Below are 21,808 nucleotides of genomic sequence, written 5' to 3' on the forward strand. Positions count from 1 at the left end.
TCTTCACTTCCTTTTTTTTTTTTTTTTTTTTTTAAGCTGTCTCATTCATTCAAAGAGGCATTACTCTCTAGTTTTTCTGGTTGAGATATTATCAGTGGGAGGGTTGGTCCTAATGGCCTAATCTTTTATTACTAGAAGCCTATTTTTTTTTATGTACATGAAAAGCCTTGATGACAAAGAAGTTGAGCTTTGTGAGACACAAAGCCAGGACTGTTAAGTTTTCTTAGTTTGGAAGAGAATCAGAGTGAAGTAGATATTAGTCATATTTTTGCTTGCTTATGTTACAGTAAAAACAACCCCCAAATTTTAGTGGCTTGTAACAAGAAACTTTATTTCTCATTCATGTTAGAGTTTGGCTCTGGTTAACTGTAGCTTTGTTCCATATTTTCTTCATTGTGGAATACAGAATGAAGGAAAAGTCCCTTTCTGGGATTTGCCTTTTTGTGTTTGTGGCAGTGTTGGGTAGATCTTAAAACTTCATTGGCCAAAACAAATCAAGGCTATCCTTTTACATGGAACAACATTTCAAATCATACGGCAGTGGGTAAGTCTGTGTAATGCTACAATAGAAAGGCAGCAAGTAATAGCAACAATAATATAGTCTAGTTCACAAAGGCATAGAGTTTCAGGAAGGAAGAGGAGTCAGTATAACTCTGAAATTCAGTTACTTGAAACAGAGACAACTGAGTGGGTTTACAGTGGATTCATCAGCATTTGACAAAACAACAGTTGCTTTTTAAAAAGTCTGTCTCTTTAGCAGGTATTTAATATACTAGAAATTGAGTGTAGCTCAGGTGATAGGGAACTCAAGAATACCTCTCAAGTTACATTGATCCCTTCCCTTGAGTAGACACTTTGCAGTTTCTTAGACATTTGGGGGCACTAGCAGTGATAGTCATGGACAGAGTATACAGTTGGATATTAATCCAGACCCCCTTTCCTAGTGTCCCAGGATGATTATTTTTAGCAGCCATGGTTGATTGCCAAGAAGCTCTTGGCAGCAGTAGTTTCAGGGAAGTTCTAACTTAATACCTGGGATTCAGGAATCTGCATTTTCACTAGCAGCTAATGGTTAGCCTCAGCAGCGCACAAGAAGCTCTGATTCATATTAGAGGGCTCCAGATCTGCTGGGGCCAAACTCTGCATACAACCAAGAGGCCATTGGTATGGGGGATGTGCTTAGGACATTTCAACCCACATCACAAAGAATGATATTCTACTTATATCTATTTAGGATTAAAAGTATTTTGAGGAATAGATCCTTTATTTATTTTTTGATATTTATTTATTATTAAATTTTTATTGAATCAAAATTGACTATACATATTTTTGGGGTTCAACACTGAGATATGTTGATCAAATCAATATTACTAGCATATACATTGTTACCAATTGTAATTATTCTTTATGCCCCTTGTCTAATCCCTCCCCATCCCCCTTTCTCTCCCTCCCCCCTCTAATCACCCTAGATTTCTTCTCTCCCTCTGAAAGAGTAATGATTACTCTGTTGATTTGCTGCCTAAATGATCTGTCCAATGCTGAGAGGTGTGATCAGGTCCCCCAATACTGTCATAGAGCAGATGTCTCTTTCTTGCGTCACTATAAAATGGGCTGTGTGGAGACAGACATCCTCCTCCTGTCTTTATCTCTGCTGGTGACTCTCCTTGTGTCAACTCACTCCAGTGTCTGGCGGACCATCTGTGTGGTGGTTGTGGCATCTAGCTGCCTTCATGGCAGCCATGGTTATTGTGGTGGCTGTGGTGGGCCACCACATGGAGGAGATGTTTTTGGACTGCTCCGTGGTGCTGGAAGTGTGTCTGGTTGTGGAGAGTGTCCAGTCCCTGGTTCCATGCCCCAGGTCCCCAAGTGGGTCCTGAGGTACTGGCACGGTGTGCCTGGTTGGGGGGGGGGGGTCCAGTTCCCAGCTCCTTACCCTGGGTCCCTAGGTGGGTCCTGAGGCACTGGCATAGTGTGCCTGGTTGTGGGACGGGGGTCCAGTCCCCACCTCCATACCTTGAGTCCCTGTGTGGGCCCTGGGGCGCTGGCATGGGGTGCCTGGTGGTGGGAAGGGGTCCAGTCCCCTTTTCCATGCCTTGAGGTGCTGGCATGGTGTGCCTGGTTGTGGGAGGGGGGTCTGGTCCCCTTCTCCATTACCCAGGTCCCCAAGCGGGCCCCGAGGCACTGGCACAGTGTGCCTGGTTGTGGGAGGCAGGTTCAGTCTCCTTCTCCATGCCCCATGTCCCAGCGTGGAACCCCGAGGCTCTAGTGCAGTGTGCCTGGTTGTGGGAGGGGGGTCCAGTCCCCTTATCCATGCCCCGGGTCCCAGGGAAGGCCCTGAGGTGCTGGCATGGGGTATGTGGTTGTGGGATGGGGGTCTGGTCCCTGGCTCCATACCCTGGGTCCCTGGGGTACTGGCATTGGGGTCCTTGGTTGTGGGAGGGGGGTCTAGCCCCCTTCTCCATGCCTTGGGCCCCTGTCCCATCATGCCTGGTTGTGGGGGGGGGTCTGGTCCCCAGGTCCCTAAGCAGATCCTGAGGTGCTGGCAAGGTGTGCCTGATTGTGGGAGGGAGGTTTGGTCACCTTCTCCATGACTTGGGCCCCTGGGCAGGCCCTGATGTGCTGTCCTGGCATGCCTGGTTGTGGGAGGGTGGGTCCCGTCCCAGCTCCTTATCCCGGGTCCCTTGGCAGGCCCCAAGGCACTGGTGTGGTCAGCCTGGTTGTGGGAGGAGGGTCTGGTCCCCTTCTTTATGCCCTGGGTTCCCTGGCAGGCATCAAGGCACTAGTCTGGTAAGCCTGGTTGTGGGAGGGGGGCCTGGTCCCATTCTCCATGCCTTGGGTCCCCGGGCGTTCCCTTAGGCACTGTTACGGCATGCCTGGTTGTGGGAAGGGGGTCTGGTCCCTGGCTGCTACCTCTGGGTCCCCGGGCAGGCCCCTAGGCATTGGTGGTATGCCTGTATGTGGGAACGGGGTCCAGTCCTTGGCTCCAATTCTTGGGTTCCTGGGTGGTGGTGTGTGTGGTTGTGGGCAGGGTCCTGCCCCTGGCTTCATGCCTCATGTGCCCTGGTGGGCCCCAAGGCATTCATGGTGTGCCTGGGCTGGAACTAAGTTTTTGTCCTCTGCTTCTAACCCAGGGTAACTTCCTGTGGGAACCAGTACTTGAGCTGTGTGGTTGAGGGAAATCGCTGCTTTGCTGCTGTTTCCCTAGGGAAGACTTTTTGTGCAGCTCAGGGTTTAATGGTTGACCTTATAGGTACTTCCAGCTCTCCAGATACTCGGTGCACCTGGGTTGTGTAGAAGCTCTGGTCTGGGTCTGAGGTTTTTTCATCAAACTTCACTCCATGCAATTCTACATTCCCGACCAGTTTCCTCCGAGTCATCCTGCGCTGATTGTGGGGCAGATCGGCTGTCCTTGCTGTGTCCCAGTGTTCTCCTGGTGGCCCCGTCTCCCCCACTGCCTGTGCTCCAAACACTTCCCATGGGACGGGCCCTGCGCCAGTCCCTTGTGATGACTTACCCGCCTCTGAGTGGCTCCCCTTTTTCAGCTGTTCTGGCTCTTTGCTCCTGCGTGTGTACACGGGAACCCTGTTAGTGAGTGGTCTTGCTGTCCTGGGGGCCACCAAAGTCCTCTTCTCCCCTTCTGCCTCCAAGTAATTCCATCTAAAGGGCACAGCTGCAGCTTTTGCTGGCCCCTGCTCCATGTGCTCCAGCATTAAAGCAGCCGTAGCCCGAAACACTGAGAGCAGTTTTTTCTTTCTCTCTTCATGGTTTCTCCCGCCTTCATGAGTTCCATAGGTCTCTCTTCCTCTTCACCTGAGCTTCAGCAGCCCCAGCTTGGCTGATGTTACATTTTTATAGTTGTAAATTCATTGATTTGTGGGAGAGAGTGACGCTGGGGACCATCTATTCTGTCATCTTGACTGGAAGTTGGAATAGATCCTTTAGAGTGAAGTTTAGAACAGCTGGACCACAGATGATACTTGTTTAAAGAATAAAATAATTTTGAGCTACTAAATCCATTCTAAGTGCAATGCAGTTGTGGGTCCTGAGTATCAAAGATTTCTAAACTGAAGCAATCTGACTTTATATTTAGTCTTTCTTCAAGTGGCTAGCCCAGAATCTAGAGCCCTGGATTATTAAAGTTGTTGTTCTTAGGATATGCAGCATAATAGTTGATGTCCTGGGTCACATCTCAATACAGATTTCCAGTCTGGCTGCAGATCTGAGCACTGACCTGTGGACACTAAAGGGCGGCTTGAACCCATGTTGGTGTATCTGATGGAGCACCTGTTAATTGCTTTTCATAGGCTGAGCGTCAGGCTATCAACACGAGAGTCCAAGGATCGGCAGCTGATATTATCAAAATAGCCACGGTTAACATCCAGAAGCAATTAGAGACCTTCCACTCAACCTTCAAATCCCACAGTCATCGAGAGAGTATGCTCCAAAATGACAGAACAGGTGTGTTCATAGATGAGGCCACTCCTATAACATGGTGAGAATAATTGTATCAGAAAAGAAAAGGGAAAGTATTATATTTTATTTCTTGGCAGTTTTCAAATGTTTTGGTCTTGTGATGTCTTTATACTCTTAGAAATTTTTTTATACCCTTAGATTTTTGTTCATGTGGGTTATAATCTACTATATTTACCATATTAGAAATCAAAACAGGACATTTAAAAACATTTATTAATATTTAAAATAACAATAATAAACCCACTATATTTTAATGTAAGTAACATTTTTATGAAAATGATTGTATCTTTTAGAATAAAAGGCAATTAGTGATGGATGGCTTTATTTTACATTTCTACAAATCTCTTTAATGTCTGGCTGAAGAGAAGACAGCTAGATTCTTCTACCTGCTTCTGCACTCACTCTGTTGCAGTATCACATGTCCTGTAACCTCTGCAAGACTCTTCTTGCAATCTAGGATGACACATATGCCAATTTGCAGGAGAGTGTTGGGTTTCCCAGGACATGGGAATTTCAGTTCTAAAACCAGGGCACTTGGTCACCTTGCTATGTACTTATGAGAGAATGAGACCAAAGAAGGCAACTAACCTTGTCGTGTTATTATGGAAGTAATTTCGACTTTGCAGATTTGGAGAGCCTCTCCGGTCCCTAGACCACACTTTAAGAACATGTTGATTTTCCTTTTTATGACCTTCAGTGTTCTCTGAAGTCTGGGAATATACGCCAAGTTGACTTCCTTATCACACAGGCTTCTTTGCCAGTACTGCCATCTTTGCCTCAGTTCTCTCCTTATTGCCTGGGTAAACTATTTCTTGTTCTAACAAGTACACAGAACTTTCCCTTTTTCTCTTCTGTCACACATCCACACTTTGCTTTAAATACCATTTCACTGTCACTGAGAATATTAAACCATGACTGCAGCCATGTTTTAAATTTTCCTGGGAAGAAGTTAAGAAGGTTTTAGACATACAGGGGAAGAATAAGCTGCCAGAAATGCAGCAGGAAAGGTAGAGGTCAGCTATTGAGGATGGGATTTGCTGTTTCCAAAAGAGACATATGTATAGTTATAGAGAATAATACAGCCATACATTATACATACATTACATATATGTATATGTACTATCTATATATATTTATTATACATACATTATAGAGAATAATACAGCCAGTTACATGGATATAAAGATGCTCACTTACATACAGAAATATAGATATAAAACTTTTTCTTCATTAAATGAGAACTGTTAATCTTTTTTTTTTATATGAGAACAGAGGTTTATTCGGCTTACGATTCTGGTACAGCTGCGTCTGGTGTGGGTCTCAGGTTACTCATGGCAGAAAAGCAGCAGGCAGCCAGTAGGTACAAGCAGATCACATGGCGAAAGAGAGAGAGAGAGAAGAGAACTGTTAATCTTATTGTCTTCAATCCCCCCCAAAATACCAGAGGCTGGGCCGGCCCCCTGGCTCACTCGGGAGAGTGCAGCGCTGGGAGCACCGAGGCCGTGGGTTCGGATCCTATATAGGGATGGCCAGTGCGCTCACTGGCTGAGTGTGGTGTGGACCACACCGTGCTGAGGGTTGCAATCCCCTTACCGGTCAGCGGGGGGAAAAATAAGCTGCTTGTTAAGTACTTTGTGTGTGGGGATATGTGTTTATACACACACATTTATATTTGTAGAGCAGAATGTACAATCAGATTTACTTGCAGACTAACACTGTGGTGTGTGCTTTAGGGGATTTAGAAGTTAGAGTTATCAACCTATGTTTAAATTTAAAATCTACTAAAGAAAGACAGGAAGATACGATACCTGACTGAAATGTTTACATAATTCCACAGAGCAGAGTGCTGGGTGTCAGAATGAGGAGATGGACAATAACAGCTTTAAGTGCAAGTAAAAGGCAATATGGATATGTCACTGAGGATGGCTTCATGGTGTAATGCTTGGGTAAAGGTAGTGCTAGGCCAGTGGGATCAAAGGGAGGTGAGCCTGAGGAAGCAGACAGCACAGGGAACAAGAGGATCCTAGCATTCTGAGGAGAAGCAGGTAATGAAGGGAAATCAAGAAGACAAGGTAACATAATTAGAAAGCAGAAAAGCTAGAGCATCCAGACGGTCGATGATTTGAGATAAGTGGGGCCTAATAGGGCACATTGGATTTCAGCCAAACTGGGAAACAGATGTGCAGCCTCTGCAGCGCTGGCATGGGAGCTGCTTGCCACAGCCTCGGCTGCCTTTGTTCTCTTACCCTGTGAGAGCCACCTCTGAGCAAACTGGGGCTGCAGGCAGTGAGTTACAGAATTTTGTCTGAGGGAAGCACAGATAGGAGGGAGATGGTACTTGTGCTGGGCTTGAAGGATAAGTAGGAAATCTGGATGGCAGAAAGGAAGGAGTGCTGTGAGGTATGGGAAACACATAAGGGCACTTACTCTAAAGTATTCATGTTGAGCCTTATCTTAGTTAGGAAATGGTAACTAAGACTAGTATGGTCTTAGTTAAAAGTAAATGGTTCTTCACCATTTTTGTAGTCATGGGTTCTTTTGAGAATTTACTGGAAAGTATGGATCATCTCCACAGAAAAACGTGCAGATATACGACTCTTACATATAACTTTAAGGGATTTACACACACTGTGAAAGTTCACATTTGGACCCTAAGTCTAAACCCTGTCTAGAGTGTATTGTCCCATTGGGGAAGTACCAATTCTACCACAGTGACACTTGCAGCCATAAAAAGACATTAAGGAGTATATCCCTTGTAAATCACTGCCTAACATACTAGTACACTTTCCTGGAACAGGAATCAGGCCCCATAGCACCCTGGCGTTATTACTCAGATAGTGGTAAGGGGACTCCATGGAAAGAGAAAGTGTTGGTTGTTTATGGCAAAGAAGTTAAACGAGTTTGGAGCAGAGTTCTTCACACCCCATTTGCTGACTTCTTTGTTAGACTCCTCCTCTTTGGGAGAAAGTTGTAGGGACTTGAGTTTACATGATGGGTAGGTTAGGTAGCAGCCGGCAAGTAGTTGTTTTCCTGATAGTTCTAAGTCTCTTATGTGTTTTAATCTTTTAATTAAAATTTCTCAGAGTTTCTCAATCTCTGAAAACATTCTGCTGTGGTACAGTGACATGCTCATCAGTTTTGCTGTTTTTCCTGGGGTAGGATTGTTACCAAAGAGAAAACTGCAAGGGATGTTCTGCCCAATCAGAGGAGGCTTCTTCATCCTTCAGCTCCATGATGAACTCTTATACGAAGTGGCAGAAGAGGATGTTGTTCAGGTATTTTTGCAGTGTTTGTGTCAGTTCCTTAGGAAGTTATGACTCTGTAGGTCAGCTGCTTTCTCTGTGCCTAAGGTTTTTGGAACCTACCCTAGCCCCAGGATGGCTATATAAATGTTAAGTTCTTACAGGTAAAAAAAAAAAAGGAGGTAAGAGTATTCAGTTTCATTCTTAAAGAAGTTTCTGATGCAGGAATATTTTTGTCTGGGAGAAATTAAACAAGAATTTGGAGTCTTGCCCTGAGGGTTTTCAAGCTCCAAGCATTCTAAGTAAAGCTGCTAATCAGCAAAGAGCAGTTTGAGGTGCTTGGCTCTTTTCTCATTTAGCATTTTAAGCACCATTGGATGAAAAGCTTTAGTCTGGTTTATCACCTTCTCAGTGGGTGGGTTGGGAAACATTTCTTTGATTGGGCAGAGGGTTTGTTAACCTCATCTTTTTTTTCTTGTTTGTTTGTTTTTGTAGGTAGCTCAGATTGTCAAGAATGAAATGGAAAGTGCCGTAAAACTTTCTGTGACACTGAAGGTGAAAGTGAAAATAGGTGCCAGCTGGGGAGAGCTGAAGGATTTTGATGTATAACTGTGCCGTTGATGAAGTCCTCCCAGGGAAGCCTGGTGCAGATATAGTCCTCTGGAAAGAACAGAGATTACCCTTTCACCTACTTCATGAAAACATACTTGAATCTTTATAGACTTAAGATAGTGATTTTATAGCGAGAGTTTCAAAATGTATATCAAGATCTACTCTCTATAGCATCCAAAAACTTTTTTGGGGGTGGGAGGGGAAGGTGAAATACCACGATAATGATTATAATCAGTCTCAAAGGGTATCTGTGAATTTGCCTTTTATAATTTACTGTGGCTTTAAACATATTGCGAACATATGCTTGAAATATGCACTTAGCACTTTGGGTCCTCATCTGTCTGGATTGAGCGTGAAGAGAATGGAGTTGCTGCCTCAGGCCCATTTTCAGCTCTGTCCAGGATTCAGGCACTTGTGCTGTAGACCCCAACAGGAGCCATAGGCAGATAAGGATTTGGTTTCACATACACCACCAGGGTTAGATATTGTGATCCCCCCACCACCATTATCAATTTAAGACTGCTGAAATAGTATTTTAAAATAGCATTGGTTGGGCCAGCCCGTGGCTCACTCGGGAGAGTGTGGTGCTGATAACACCAAGGCCCCGGGTTCGGATCCCATATACGGATGGCCGGTTCGCTCACTGGCTGAGCGTGGTGCTGACAACACCAAGTCAAGGGTTAAGATCCCCTTACCGGTCATCTTTTTAAAAAAAAATAAAAATAAAAAATAAAATAAAATAAAATAAAATAGCATTGGTTAATAAATTATAAATTATGTAAAGTGGAAAGACATGGTATGGATGGAGTCTAGGAATAAATTTTCATGAAATGTTTCTTATCCTTTTTCCTCCCCAATTCATACAATATTTGGAATACTTATATATTGTGAAATGAGCTATACCTCTTCAAGAGGTATTCTGTAAGATCAGATGTTTTTATTGTAGTTAAATATAATACTGCCAGAGAAGGAATATACCTGCTTATCAGTCCCTTAGTGCCTCTTTCTGTGTTTGTAGCATGGTGGGAATAAATACCCATGCTGAAAAGTTTGTGCTTTGTAATAACAATCAGAGGTGTAGAACTGACCTTTTTACTGTTGAAATAAAATTAATTTATGAGAAACTTTCTATTAGCAGTTCAGTTTTTTTTTTTTTAAATTGTATTTGGTCTAAGACTACCAGAAACCTATGTTCCTTATTTACTTATTCCATGGCTTTTTCAGCAATGTCTGAGCACATAGGAAGTGTTTATTATATTTTTGGTCAGTTATCAGAAGAGCTGTTTTATTGTTTATTAATCAAAGTAAAGAAAAAAGACAATTGCTTTGTAAATAAGGTATAATAAATTCAGTAGTTGGGTATTAGTACACAAGAGACTCAGACTTAGTTTTTTGGAGGGTGTGGGTGGGCAGAAGGTGGCATAGGTAAGAAGGAAGGTATATCATTATTTCTTGAGTTTTTTCCATGTTCATCTGTACCATGTTTCTCAAAGAGAAAGGCTGTAGTGCTTTCAGTATGTTGGTGGGCTTGAGATCGAGCACAAGAGAAAGCTCAACCAATTTACCTGTGAGTGTTCTTCAGCTATGAGGGCAAACACAAGTCACCTTTACCTTACCTTCTGCAGCCATGGCCCTGCATTTGTAGTCATGTGCATTTTCCCATCCTTTTTGACTTATCAGCTGGACTCAGAACAGGCAGCCCTTGCTCTGCGTGATTCAGATATGCACGAGTTCCACATACTATGGTTTACTTAAATAACTACAATTCCAATTTCAGTTACCAGAGTATATTAACTGTGAATAATTGCGTAAAGTTCAAACTTTGCTGGTAGCTCTTCAGCCCACAAATCACTGTGTAAATAACGGATACGCACTGTATTAGGCAGAATAATGCCTCCCTCCCCAACTCTCCACATCTTAATCCCTGAAACCCGTGAACTGTTACATTACATGGCAAAAGGGATTTTGCTGATGTGATTAAGTCAGAGGTCTTGAGATGGGGATATTATCCTGGATTATGTGGGTGGTTCCAATGTAATCACATGGATCCTCATAAAAGGAAAGCAGATAGAAACGGAGATGTGACAACAGAAACAGCATAAAGAGATTTGAAGATGCTACCCTGCCGACTTTAAAGATGGAAGAAGGGGCCATGCGATAAGGATGCAGGTGGCCTCTAAAAGCTGGAAAAGGCAAGGAAATGAATTTTCCCTAGAGCATACAGAAGGGATGTAGCCCTGCCAACACCTTGATTTTAGCCCAGTTAAAAGCAGTTTGGACAAAACTTCAGAACTGTAAAACAATAATATGTGTTGTTTTGAATCAGTAAGTTTGTGGTAATTGGTTATAGCAGTAATAGGAAACTAATACATGCGTTATGTTGAGTGACCAGTTTACATCACTTCTTTCAAAGTCTGCCTGTGTGTGGCTACTGCATATTTGTTATTCAAATTACAGAAGACAAAGTGTGTAGTTGTGTTGACTCTTTGTCTTCTAGTGATGAATCAGTGTGACGTTTTACAAAAATAGATAACCAAAAGTGGAAATTGGCTAATAAAGATGAAAGTGCACCAGAGAAATGAAAAATGACAACACTGTAAGTGAAATTCATATGGAACATATGAAGCATTTGGATCCCCTTAGCCAGCCAGCCACCAAAAAACAAACACACCAAATTGAACATAAATGGCGTTATAGAAGAGCTAGCTGACTTCGGGAATGCTGACATGGCTGCTGTTTGAGATACTCTAGACATGCACCCCGAAAAACTTAGTGAAGGCAAAATTGTTAACATAAATGAGGAAAATGGTTGTGACAAAAAGAATAAAGATGTTCCAGAGGAAGTGGTACCAGCAAAAAACTTTATTTGTTAATCTATAAGTTACTATAATTCAAGTCAATATCGCAATAGGATATTTTTTTTGTATTTAAGATAGCCTTAAAACTCATCTAGAGAAAAAAATATCAATACCTATCAAACTTGAAAAAGATCAAAGATATCTATCACCTATTAGGACATATTATAAAGATGTAATGGTTTCATAAGGGAACAAATAGACAAATTACTAAAACAGACGAAAGGATTTAGAAAACAGTTACATGGGAAATGATTAGTGATGGAAAAGATGGGTTGTTCAAAAATAGGGGTATAGTGATAACCATTTGTAAAAATTTTAAGTCAGACCCCTATCTTAGGGGGCGTCGAGGGCTACAGCTGCACTCCTCTGACACCTGCACCCAGCCCAGCAATGACCAAGCCACTGCGGGAAGCCCCCGGTCTCCCCTGCAGGAATGAAGGGGGTGCAACAGGCCTCAACCCTGCCCCCCCACTCCCAACATATTTCTTTCCCCCTTCTCTCCCCCTCCCCCTGAACTGCTCCACAGCATCTTAGAATGTAAAAAAAATAAACTTAAAAAAAAGATCCCTAAAAAGTTCACAGAAAACTCCAAATGTATTAAAAGCCTAACTATAAAAAAAAATTATGAAAGAAGATACAAGAATGTTTTTGATTTTATAGAACTGAAAGCTTTAACATAAAGTTCAGAAATGATAAACGTTAAAGATTATAAAATTTACATTAGAAAAATCCTCAGTGTAAGAACCCAAATGCCCCAAGGGATCACACCCTGATCACATAAGTCCTTCTCGGCCACACCCCATCATGGCGCTGGTTGCCCTTCTCTTCTGTACTCTCCTTCGCACCGGCGCGAATCGCACACCAATTAGCTCACCCCAAGCCCCATGCGGTATGCTAAGTAGGGATTGTATTTTAAGCCAATCAGCCTTCCCTAAAAGCCCTATATATATGTGTGTGTGCTGCCTAATAAACGAGCCCTCTCCGGTGGATTGTCAACTGGTGTTGACTCGTCCTTTCATTTGGTGCCGAAACCCGGGATGGAGCTTCTCTCGAGCGGCGACACTTTTCGGATCGCAGTGGCAACACCTTCCAAGTCGCCCCTCAGGGCTCCCTCGAACTGTAACACTTTTCAAATCGCAGCGGCAGCACTTTCCAAGTCACCCCTCGGGAACTCCGTCCCGCCAGGACCGGCCTCCCTTCCACCGCTCACCACTGACGGTCCACCCTCGTCCATTCTTTTCGGTGCTGGCTCCTTCCACTCACCACCGGCTCATCATTAGGTAAGCCCCCTTTCCTAAAGGGCACCAGCCCTTTTTCAGGCTACCACAGGGAGTCTAGCCATGATCATCCGGTAGCCCCTAATGCCCATACCCCACCCCACCACGGTCTTCACGACCACTATAAATTCCCAAACTATAACAGGTTCCAAAGCCCCGGTAAACTTTTACTTTCATTTTTGGAGGTTAAAAGCCCCATTCTGTTCTCTCCTTCACCCTCCTGTCCACCACTCTCTTCTCTCCACTTCCCGGGTCCAGGACCCGACCAGAAAATCCTGGCGCTAGGTTTCCTTCAGGCACCGGGCTTTTGCCCTAGAGAAGTGGAGGTCTGAGTGACGACCCACACCTCCCTTCTCTCCTCCTGGTTCGTACCTGAACCTGCGGGATTGACATGACCTACTGGGGACGCCCTCTAGGATCCCGCCTTTCCCAACCGGCCGAAGGATCTGTCCTATCACTAAATCTCTGTCCAATTTCTGTCTAAATTCCCATTAAGAGACCAGAATGGGCGCTTCCTCCTCCTCCCTAGGGGACTCTCCACTTCAATGCCTTCTGAAAAACCTCACCAACCTTTCCCTCAGGCCGGATATTGAGCCCAAACTCCTCACCAAATTCTGTACACAAGATTGGCCTTATTATCCTTTAGATAATCAAAACACATGGCCCCCTGAGGGCACACTAGATCCTAACATTCTACGAGACCTCTTTAACTACTGCCAGCGCCTAAAAATTGGAAGGAGATCCCCTACATCGAGGCTTTTCGCCTCTTGGCTCAGAACCCCGCCCTCTGCTCCTCCTGTGCTCCCTCTCAAGTCCTTTTAGCCTGTAAACCTTCTTCACAGTCACCCCTCGATTCTTCCACCTTCGACCCTGCTGACGAACCCCCACCCTACCGACCTCCTCCTCCCCCAGCGCCTCCGGCGCCTGCTCCTCCTCCTCCGTCATCCAGGTCACCTTCTGCACCTCCTGCGCCATCCACTCACCCGTCTTTACCTTCACCTATTCCTGACCCACTAAGCCCCCCTTTCACCCATTCCTGAGGACCTCCCCCCACCCCTTTAACAATCGCCCCACTACATGAGGTAGCTGGGGCTGAAGGAGTAGTTAGGGTCCATGTTCCCTTTTCCCTAGCTGACCTTACAGAATTAGAAAAAGACTAGGCTCTTTCTCTACCGACCCTACCACCTACATTAAAGAATTCCAATGGATCCTGCAGGCCTACAGCCTCACACTTCATGACATCTTCATGCTCCTAGCCAATACCCTCCTCCCTGAGGAACGCTGCAGGGTCTGGGATACAGCCCAAACCCATGCCACTGACACCCATTGTACCAATCTGAATCACCCGCCAGGCCCCCGAGCAGTCCCAGAACAGGAACCTAATTGGGATTATAACACAGCCCAGGGAATCCAGGCTCGAGACCGTTTTGCCTCTTGCTTAATAATTGGCCTCAAAAAATCAGCTCGCAAGGTCGTCAATTTCCAAAAAATTCAAGAAATTGTCCAAAAAAAGGAGGAAACTCCCTCCAAGTTCCTCAATAGAGTAACTCAGGCCTTTCAACAATACACTAACTTAGATCCCAACTCAGAAGACAGCCGGCATGTCCTTATGACCTATTTCCTGGCCCAATCCTACCCGACATTAAAACTAAACTTAAAGAATTAGAGCAGGGTCCTGCAACCCCTCAGACCGAAATCCTGTCAGTGGCCTTCAAGGTTTTTCATAATCGGGACGAGGAAAAAGAATGTCGAAAACAAAAGGCCGACCACGCCAACTTCCAGATGTTGGCCCGGCTTATCAAACCCCCTGGGCGCCCTCCCACAGCCTCCACCTCTAAGCCACCTGGAGCCTGCTTTAAATGTGGAAAGGAAGGGCATTGGGCAAAGGCTTGCCCCACCCCCAGGCCACCCACCACTCCTTGTCCAAAATGCAAAAAGAAGGGACATTGGGGATTTGATTGCCCCCTTGCCTGAAGGGGTGAGGGACCAACTGCCCCACAGTCCCCCATGGACACCACCTATGGTGTGCCTCACTGAGGACTGAAGGAGCCTTGGGCCCTTCCCGACCATCTAACAAAGCAAGAGCCCAGGGTATCCATGGTTGTGGACGGCCACCCAATATCTTTCCTCCTGGACACTGGAGCCACCTTTTCGGTCTTAAGGGAATATAAAGGCCCCACCACCTCCAGCAGCTCTCCTATAGTCAGGGTAGGAGGTAAACAAATCTTTCCCCAAAAAACCCCTCTTTTAACCTGCTGCCTTCAAGGCACTCAATCCGTTTTCTCCCATTCCTTTCTAGTCATGCCACAATGCCCCGTCCCCTTGTTGGGTCGGGACATTCTATCACGGCTTCAAGTCTCCATTACTTTGCCCCTGTCCTCTTCCTCTTCCCCCGTTTCCTTCCTCCAAGATCCTACTAATTCTCTTTGCTAGCCCGACAACTCTATAATATGAGTAAGGGTCCTCCTGAAGAACCTTTACTCTCCTCACCTCAGCGCCCTTTTCTCAAGCTTCGGCAGGCCCTTCTAACAGCCCCTGCACTTCATCTCCCTGATCTAACTAAACCCTTTTTCCTCTATGTTCATGAAAATACGGGACAAGCTCTGGGCATTCTAGGACAGAATTATGGCCCCTCCTTTGCCCCCGTAGCATACCTATCAAACAGTTGGACCCCACTGTACAAGGCTGGGCACCCTGTCTAAGAGCCCTAGCAGCGGGGCAGTTACTGCATAAGGAGGCATCCAAATTAACATTTGGGGCACCTCTCACCATTTTCTCACCACATCACCTCAAAGACCTCCTTACCTATAAGGCTCTCCAATCCCTCCCACCTTCCAGAATCCTAACCCTCCTATCCTTGTTTCTGGAAAATCCTGCCCTATCCTTCACTACCTGCCCACCCCTAAACCCGGCCACCCTACTGCCTATACCAGATTCCCCCAACACCCCTTTGCACAGCTGCGTAGAAAGCCTTCAGAATTTCATACCTTACCGCTCTTCCATCACTGAGGGGCCCCTGTCTCACGCTGATCTCGCATGGTTCACGGATGGGTCCTCATTCAAGGAAGGAAACACTCATTACACAGGTTATGCCATAGTCTCCCTTGATTCGGTTATAGAATTCCAACCTTTACCCAAGGGTACTACCAACCAGCAGGCCGAACTTATCGCTGCCACGCGAGCCTGCGTTCTAGCTGAAGGAAAAACTCTTAACTTATACACTGACTCCAAATATGTCTTTCATATACTTCTCTCTCATGCCGCCATATGGAAAGAACGTGGTCTGCTTAACACCAAGGGTAACACAATCACCAACTCAGCTTTAATCTCCATATTAATTGAGGCATCCCATTTACCTTGTGAATTAGGAGTCATTCATTGCAGAGCCCACCAGAGGGACGATTCCCCAATCACTCGCGGGAATTGTAAGGCTGACCTTGCCGCACGCACTGCGGCACAGCACCCACAGACACAAAACCAACTTCCCATTCTTCCATACGGCTCCCAAGGTTCACAGACACCCTCTCAGCCTCAACTGCCTAATGATGATAAGTCCTCTCTCTTTTGCTTGCTCCATGACCTGTTTCACTCTAGCCCCCAAGCTTTATCCCAGTTTTTACAAGACTTCTTCTCAGTCACCCCATCTGACAAAGCCCTCTTACAAAAAGTTTCCTCCTCATGCACAATCTGCCAGCGTACCAGTCCTAACACCCCTCTCAAACCTGGGCCATACCCCTCCCACCAGGCCAGAGGTCTCAAACCTGCGGCCGACTGGCAAGTCGATTTTATGCACATGCCTTCTGTCCGGCGCCTCAAATACCTCTTGGTGTTTGTTGATACCTTTTCAGGATGGGTAGAGGCATTCCCATCATCCAATAAAAAGGCCTCCACCATAGCCCAGACTCTCCTTTCCCAAATCATCCCACGATTTGGAATGCCCACTTCCATTCAATCTGACAATGGACCTGAATTTACCGCCCAGATAATACAAAAACTCTCCCAGCCACTCTCTCCCCTGGCACCTACATTGCCCTTACTGACCTCAGGCATCTGGAAAGGTAGAGAGAACCATACTAACTAAATTGTCTCTGGAATTACACCTTGATTGGGTCCGTCTTCTACCTCTTGCTCTACTCAAGACCAGAGCTCTCCCAAAAAAGCCCTCCAATCTTTCCCCTTTTGAAGTCATGTATGGTAGGCCCCTCCTACCCCCGGGGATCACAGCAACTGAAGGACCCATACCACCCACCATGGCCTTACCCTTGCTCTCCCACCTTCGCACCGAGCTATGGAAATACCAGGACTGGCTACTTCCAGATCCGTCACTTTCCAAAAATAACCTTTCACTCAGCCCAGGCCAATTAGTATTCTACACTTCCCCGGAACCCAAAACCCCCCAACCCCTAAGTGGGAAGGCCCATGTCCTGTCATCCTTTGCACTCCAACTGCTGCTAAACTTGCCCTGCCAGGTAATCATGTTACTCCATGGATTCATATTTCCAGGCTGAAGCCTTACACTCAGGATCCGCCCTTGGCCACCGAGAACTCCAATAACAAGCTGCAAAAGAACTTAACACACCATTCTTTTAAGTGTATCCCTCATCCTACCGACCCTTTCAAACTCCGCCTATCCTGGACCTCAGCCTTACCCCCAATTCCGGAGACATGAACCTTCTCCTTGGCCTTCTCCTGTTCTTTTCATTTCACCCAGGGAGCTTTCAAGCCCCTCTGCTAGCTCCCCAGGGTCACCCATTTACACCTGGCAACAGATCATTTCTGAAACACTCATCTTTCTCTCTCTCTCCCGGAAATTGTTTTCTCTCATGCGACTGCTCCTGGCAGCCGTCCCCTTAAATGCTTCCCTTCCTCAACCATTCATACCCACACCGTCGCCCCACCAGGCTCTTTCTTCTGGTGCAATGGAACCCTCTCTACCTCCATCCAGTCTAATCTTACTGTCCCATGCCTTCTTGTCACCATCATCCCTCAACTCACTCTGTACACCAGTTCAGAACTGTTCCATCTTCTTCATCCCCCCTCAAGGCAAAAAAGGGCCGCCTTCCTCCCGATCATGGTCGGTATTTCCCTAACAACATCAGCGGTCAGAGCCGGCCTGTCGGGAGGAGCCTTAGGACACAGTTTATGGGCGGTCGAAGACATAAATGCTAAACTTGAAGGGGCTCTGACCTCTACTGCTGAATCTCTTTCCTCTCTACAGAGACAAATTACCTCTTTAGCTCAGGTCACCCTCCAAAACTGTAGAGCACTAGACCTCCTCACCGCAGAAAAAGGAGGTACTTGCATCTTCCTTAGGGAAAAATGCTGTTATTATATCAATGAATCTGGTCTAGTAGAAACAGACATCATCAAACTCACCGACTTAGCTTCCAGCCTACGAACCACATCCAGTTCTAACCCCTTTTCTTCTTTTATCTTAAACCCTATCCTAACTTGGATTTGGCCCATTTTGGGACCTCTAATCATTATCCTCATAACCTACCTTTTCTTGCCCTGCATCATTAGGTTTCTTCAAACCCAAGTGGGAAAAAGCTCTAATCAGGCCTTTAACCAGCTTTTGCTTAGAAACTACCAGCTTCTAGGTACCGATGAACCCCCCGCCTCATCTCGTGAGCGGCTCAGACGATGCTGAAGAGACACCACCTTACAGAGGGAACGCATTCCTACACGCCCTCGCCACCGACGCCTGGCTGCTCCCTCCAGTCTCCAACTACGAACAATGGAACCGGTGCATATTCGACTTGTGGCTTCAAGGAACGTTTATGGACTTTTCCCCTTTTGAAATTACTTGTTTCTCCACCCTCCTTTGGGGTTTCATAATGGGTATTTATGTACCTTCCTCCCTTTGCCCCCCCGAAAACACCCCAGTTCAGCAGGAAGCAGCTCGATGACTTCAACGTCCCCTTTCCTAAAACAAGAAAAAGGGAGGAATGTAAGAACCCAAATGTGATCACACCCTGATCACATAAGTCCTTCTCGGCCACACCCCATCATGGCGCTGGTTGCCCTTCTACTCTCCTTCCCGCCAGCACGAATCGCACACCAATCAGCTCACCCCAAGCCCCATGCGGTATGCTAAGTAGGGATTGTATTTTAAGCCAATCAGCCTTCCCTAAAAGCCCTATATATATATGTGTGTGTGCTGCCTAATAAACGAGCCCTCTCCAGTGGATCGTCAACTGGTGTCGACTCGTCCTTTCACTCAGTATGAAGATAAGGTTACATCAGTAAAGTTAAATCATGAAAGACAGTGAACAAGGCACTAGAGCAAATCCAAAAGGGATCCATACCTCAGGGAAGGCTGAGTTAGCAAGTGAGGACCACAAGGCCCTGCCCAAAACGAGAGAGCAAACCACACTTTCACCAATTGTCATTCAGCACATAACAGTGCAAGGTGCTCAAGGGTCAAAGAACACTAGCCATTACTATAGAGGGAATCACAGAGCACCCAGAGGGAAAACAGGGACTAGCACACTCTTCCCTTGCCATGAGGTCACATAATCCTTCCTCTCAACCCAGAAGCCAATCTTGCAAGGAGGAAAAGGGAGAGAATATCTGCACAATCGTTAGGAAGACTCAAAAGCAAGGAACAATCGTTATAGAAAAGAAGCTATGTTAATTTCTAGGGTTAGAATAAAAATGAGTAATAGACAAATGATCTGTAGTAGAGTGTGACTCCATCTTTTGATGTTTGCTGACAAGTTTTAAGCCTCACTCCTCTCACTTCCCCTTCTGCCCACATCTGGGTAAGCTGAGAAGAAGGTCTGGAGACAGCCTTTGATGCCAGTGGGGATTTCAAACGATGCAAGCTCCTTCCTGTAAACCCTGGTCCACCCGCTGACCGCAATAAAAACCCCAAGCCGGTCTCGTCCTTGTTCTCTCAATCTGCCCTGTTCTCTTTAGAAGGCCTTACTATGTGAGTAATAAGCCTTTTCATATATGCATGGAGGGGGGTTGTAGTGTCCTAAGTCTCAACATCCAAAACCAAATTTTGCATGGGAAAGGGGGTTCCAGCCTTCTGTATAGGGTGGCCACAACATAAATATTCAGAAAAAAAAGTCAAAACTTATGAACAGAGAAATTCAATTTCACTAGTAATCAGAGAAATTCCAAATAGGTGAAGATAAAAGGAAACAGTAATTCTTATACTGCTGGTGGAAGAATAGTTTAATTGGCAACATCTGTTTAAAAGGCTTAAATGAGCATGAACTTTCATTCATAATTTTACTTATCTTCGCTAGAGAAACATGCAAAACTCGTGCAAATGTTCATTGCAGTCTTGTTTGTAATATAAAAAGATTGGAAAATAAATATTTACAAGTTGAGGAATGGCAGATTATGGTTTATTGACACCATGGAATAATATAAGTGAGTTAAAAAGAATGAATTATAAGTACTGACATGGAATGAGATCTAAGACATAAGTAGGACATGAATAAGAAAGTTGCAGCATAGAAAAATGTTTCGAAGGAACACAGCAAATTAATAACTGGTTACTTTAAATAGGTGACCAAGGGAAACATTCACTTTATCTTGTCTAAATTTATTATATGACTAGTACACATATGCATTCACGTATTATTTGTGGAATTAAAATATTTTAAAAAGGAAGACTGTAAATAATGGTTGGATCCCCAAACCAGCTCACAAAACCATTCTTTAAGCCATAAAGCATCTGTCCATTTGCTATAAGGCAGAAAACAATGTCACTGAAGTGCAAGTAATGCAACAAAATTCAAAATTTTTTATTTTTATAATTTTGAAATAATTTCAAACCTAAGTAAAAGTTTCAAGAATAGTACAGAAAATTCCAGTCAAGTGGGAAATCAAGTTTTAGTTAACTCAAGTTGTGTTAATTACTCTAATTATGTCATTTATAGCAAAAGGGTCCCATCCAAGATCAAGTGTTACACCAAGTTGTCATGTCTCTCTAGTCTCCTTAAATCTGGAACATCCGTCTTGACTTTCATGATATTGGAAATTTTGAATTGAGGGCAGTCATTTTATACAATGTTACTCAGTTTGGTTTTGTCCACTCTTTCCTTGTGATTAGACCCAGACTGTGCATTTTGGCGTGAATATCACAGAAGTGATGCTGTGTTTTCCCCTCAGGCAGCACATGACGTTGATTTGTCCCTTTAGTGGTGGTGGTAACTTTGATCAGTTAAGATGGTGTCTGCCTTGTTTCTCTAGTGTAAAATTATATTTTTCTTAATTATTAACAAATATTTCTTGTGAAGATACTTTGGGGCTATGTAAATATCCTGTTCCTCCATAACACACTACCCTGCACATTGCAGCATCCACTGATATTTGTTGCTCAAATTGTTACTACAGTGGTTGCCAAATGGTAATTTTTAAATTTGATCTACATTTATTGGTTGACATTCTATTATAAGAAAAAGCTTTCTCTTCCTATTTATATCAGTGTGGACTCATGGGTACCTATTTTATTCATTCGATTACTATCTTTACTTTTGATGCTCAAATTATCCCTGATTTCTGGCCTGTGTTAGGCCCTTTCAAACTGGTGTCTGTGTCCTTTTGACATGGCCCCATCAGGCTTTGAATACTTTATATTCTGGCACAAACTATGTTCTAGCCTTGAAATCATCCATTTCTTCAAGGAGCTCTGATTCCTTTTAGCAGAGAATAGTATTTAGAAATCAATACCCAGGGCCGGCCCGTGGCTCACTCGGTAGAGTGCGGTACTGATAACACCAAGGCCACGGGTTCGGATCCTATATAGGGATGGCCGGTTTGCTCACTGGCTGAGCGTGGTGCTGACAACACCAAGCCAAGGGTTGAGATCCCCTTACCGGTCATCTTTAAAAAAAAAAAAAAGAAAAAAAAAAAAGAAATCAATACCCAGACAACAGTAGTGCTCAGTGCTCCCAGGGGGTCATTCCCAGTCTTCTCAGTATCAGAATTAGGAAATATATGTGTACAACACACGCACATACACACACATCACACCTGACATCACAAATATCTGTATGTAAACTATGTAATTATAGCTATATCTGTATTTATCTACATAGGCAGATAAATAAATGCAGATATATATAAAATTCACACTGATAGCTCCAATTCTAATTAAATACTACAAGATTTATACTAGCTTTCTCTCTCTCTCTTTTTTTTTTAAGGTTTATTTATTTATTTTTGCTAATTGCTGGCCAGTGGGACCATCAACGTTTTTATTTTATTTTATAATTTTTGTTTTCTTTTCTAGCTTTCCCTTTTAAATGTACTTCCCTTCTCCGTTCTCCATCAGTGAGAAACCTGGCTCCCACGTCCTTAGTATGTTTACTCAATTGCTCAGTCC

The 21,808-nt window shown here is 44.5% G+C and overlaps 1 protein-coding gene across 1 annotated transcript in view; it reads left to right on the forward strand.

Moving 5' to 3' along the window:
* POLQ (DNA polymerase theta) overlaps positions 1-9,410 on the forward strand; it is a 96,618-nt gene extending 87,208 nt beyond the window's left edge. Inside the window, exons 28-30 of the mRNA XM_063095068.1 lie at positions 4,305-4,458; positions 7,633-7,748; positions 8,211-9,410. Coding sequence (XP_062951138.1) covers positions 4,305-4,458; positions 7,633-7,748; positions 8,211-8,324 — 384 coding nt within the window. The 3' untranslated portion in view covers positions 8,325-9,410. The remainder of the gene's footprint in view (positions 1-4,304; positions 4,459-7,632; positions 7,749-8,210) is intronic.
* Positions 9,411-21,808: the final 12,398 nt, after the last annotated feature.

The sequence above is a fragment of the Cynocephalus volans genome, chromosome 1, assembly GCF_027409185.1.
Source record: "Cynocephalus volans isolate mCynVol1 chromosome 1, mCynVol1.pri, whole genome shotgun sequence".
Taxonomy (NCBI): domain Eukaryota; kingdom Metazoa; phylum Chordata; class Mammalia; order Dermoptera; family Cynocephalidae; genus Cynocephalus; species Cynocephalus volans.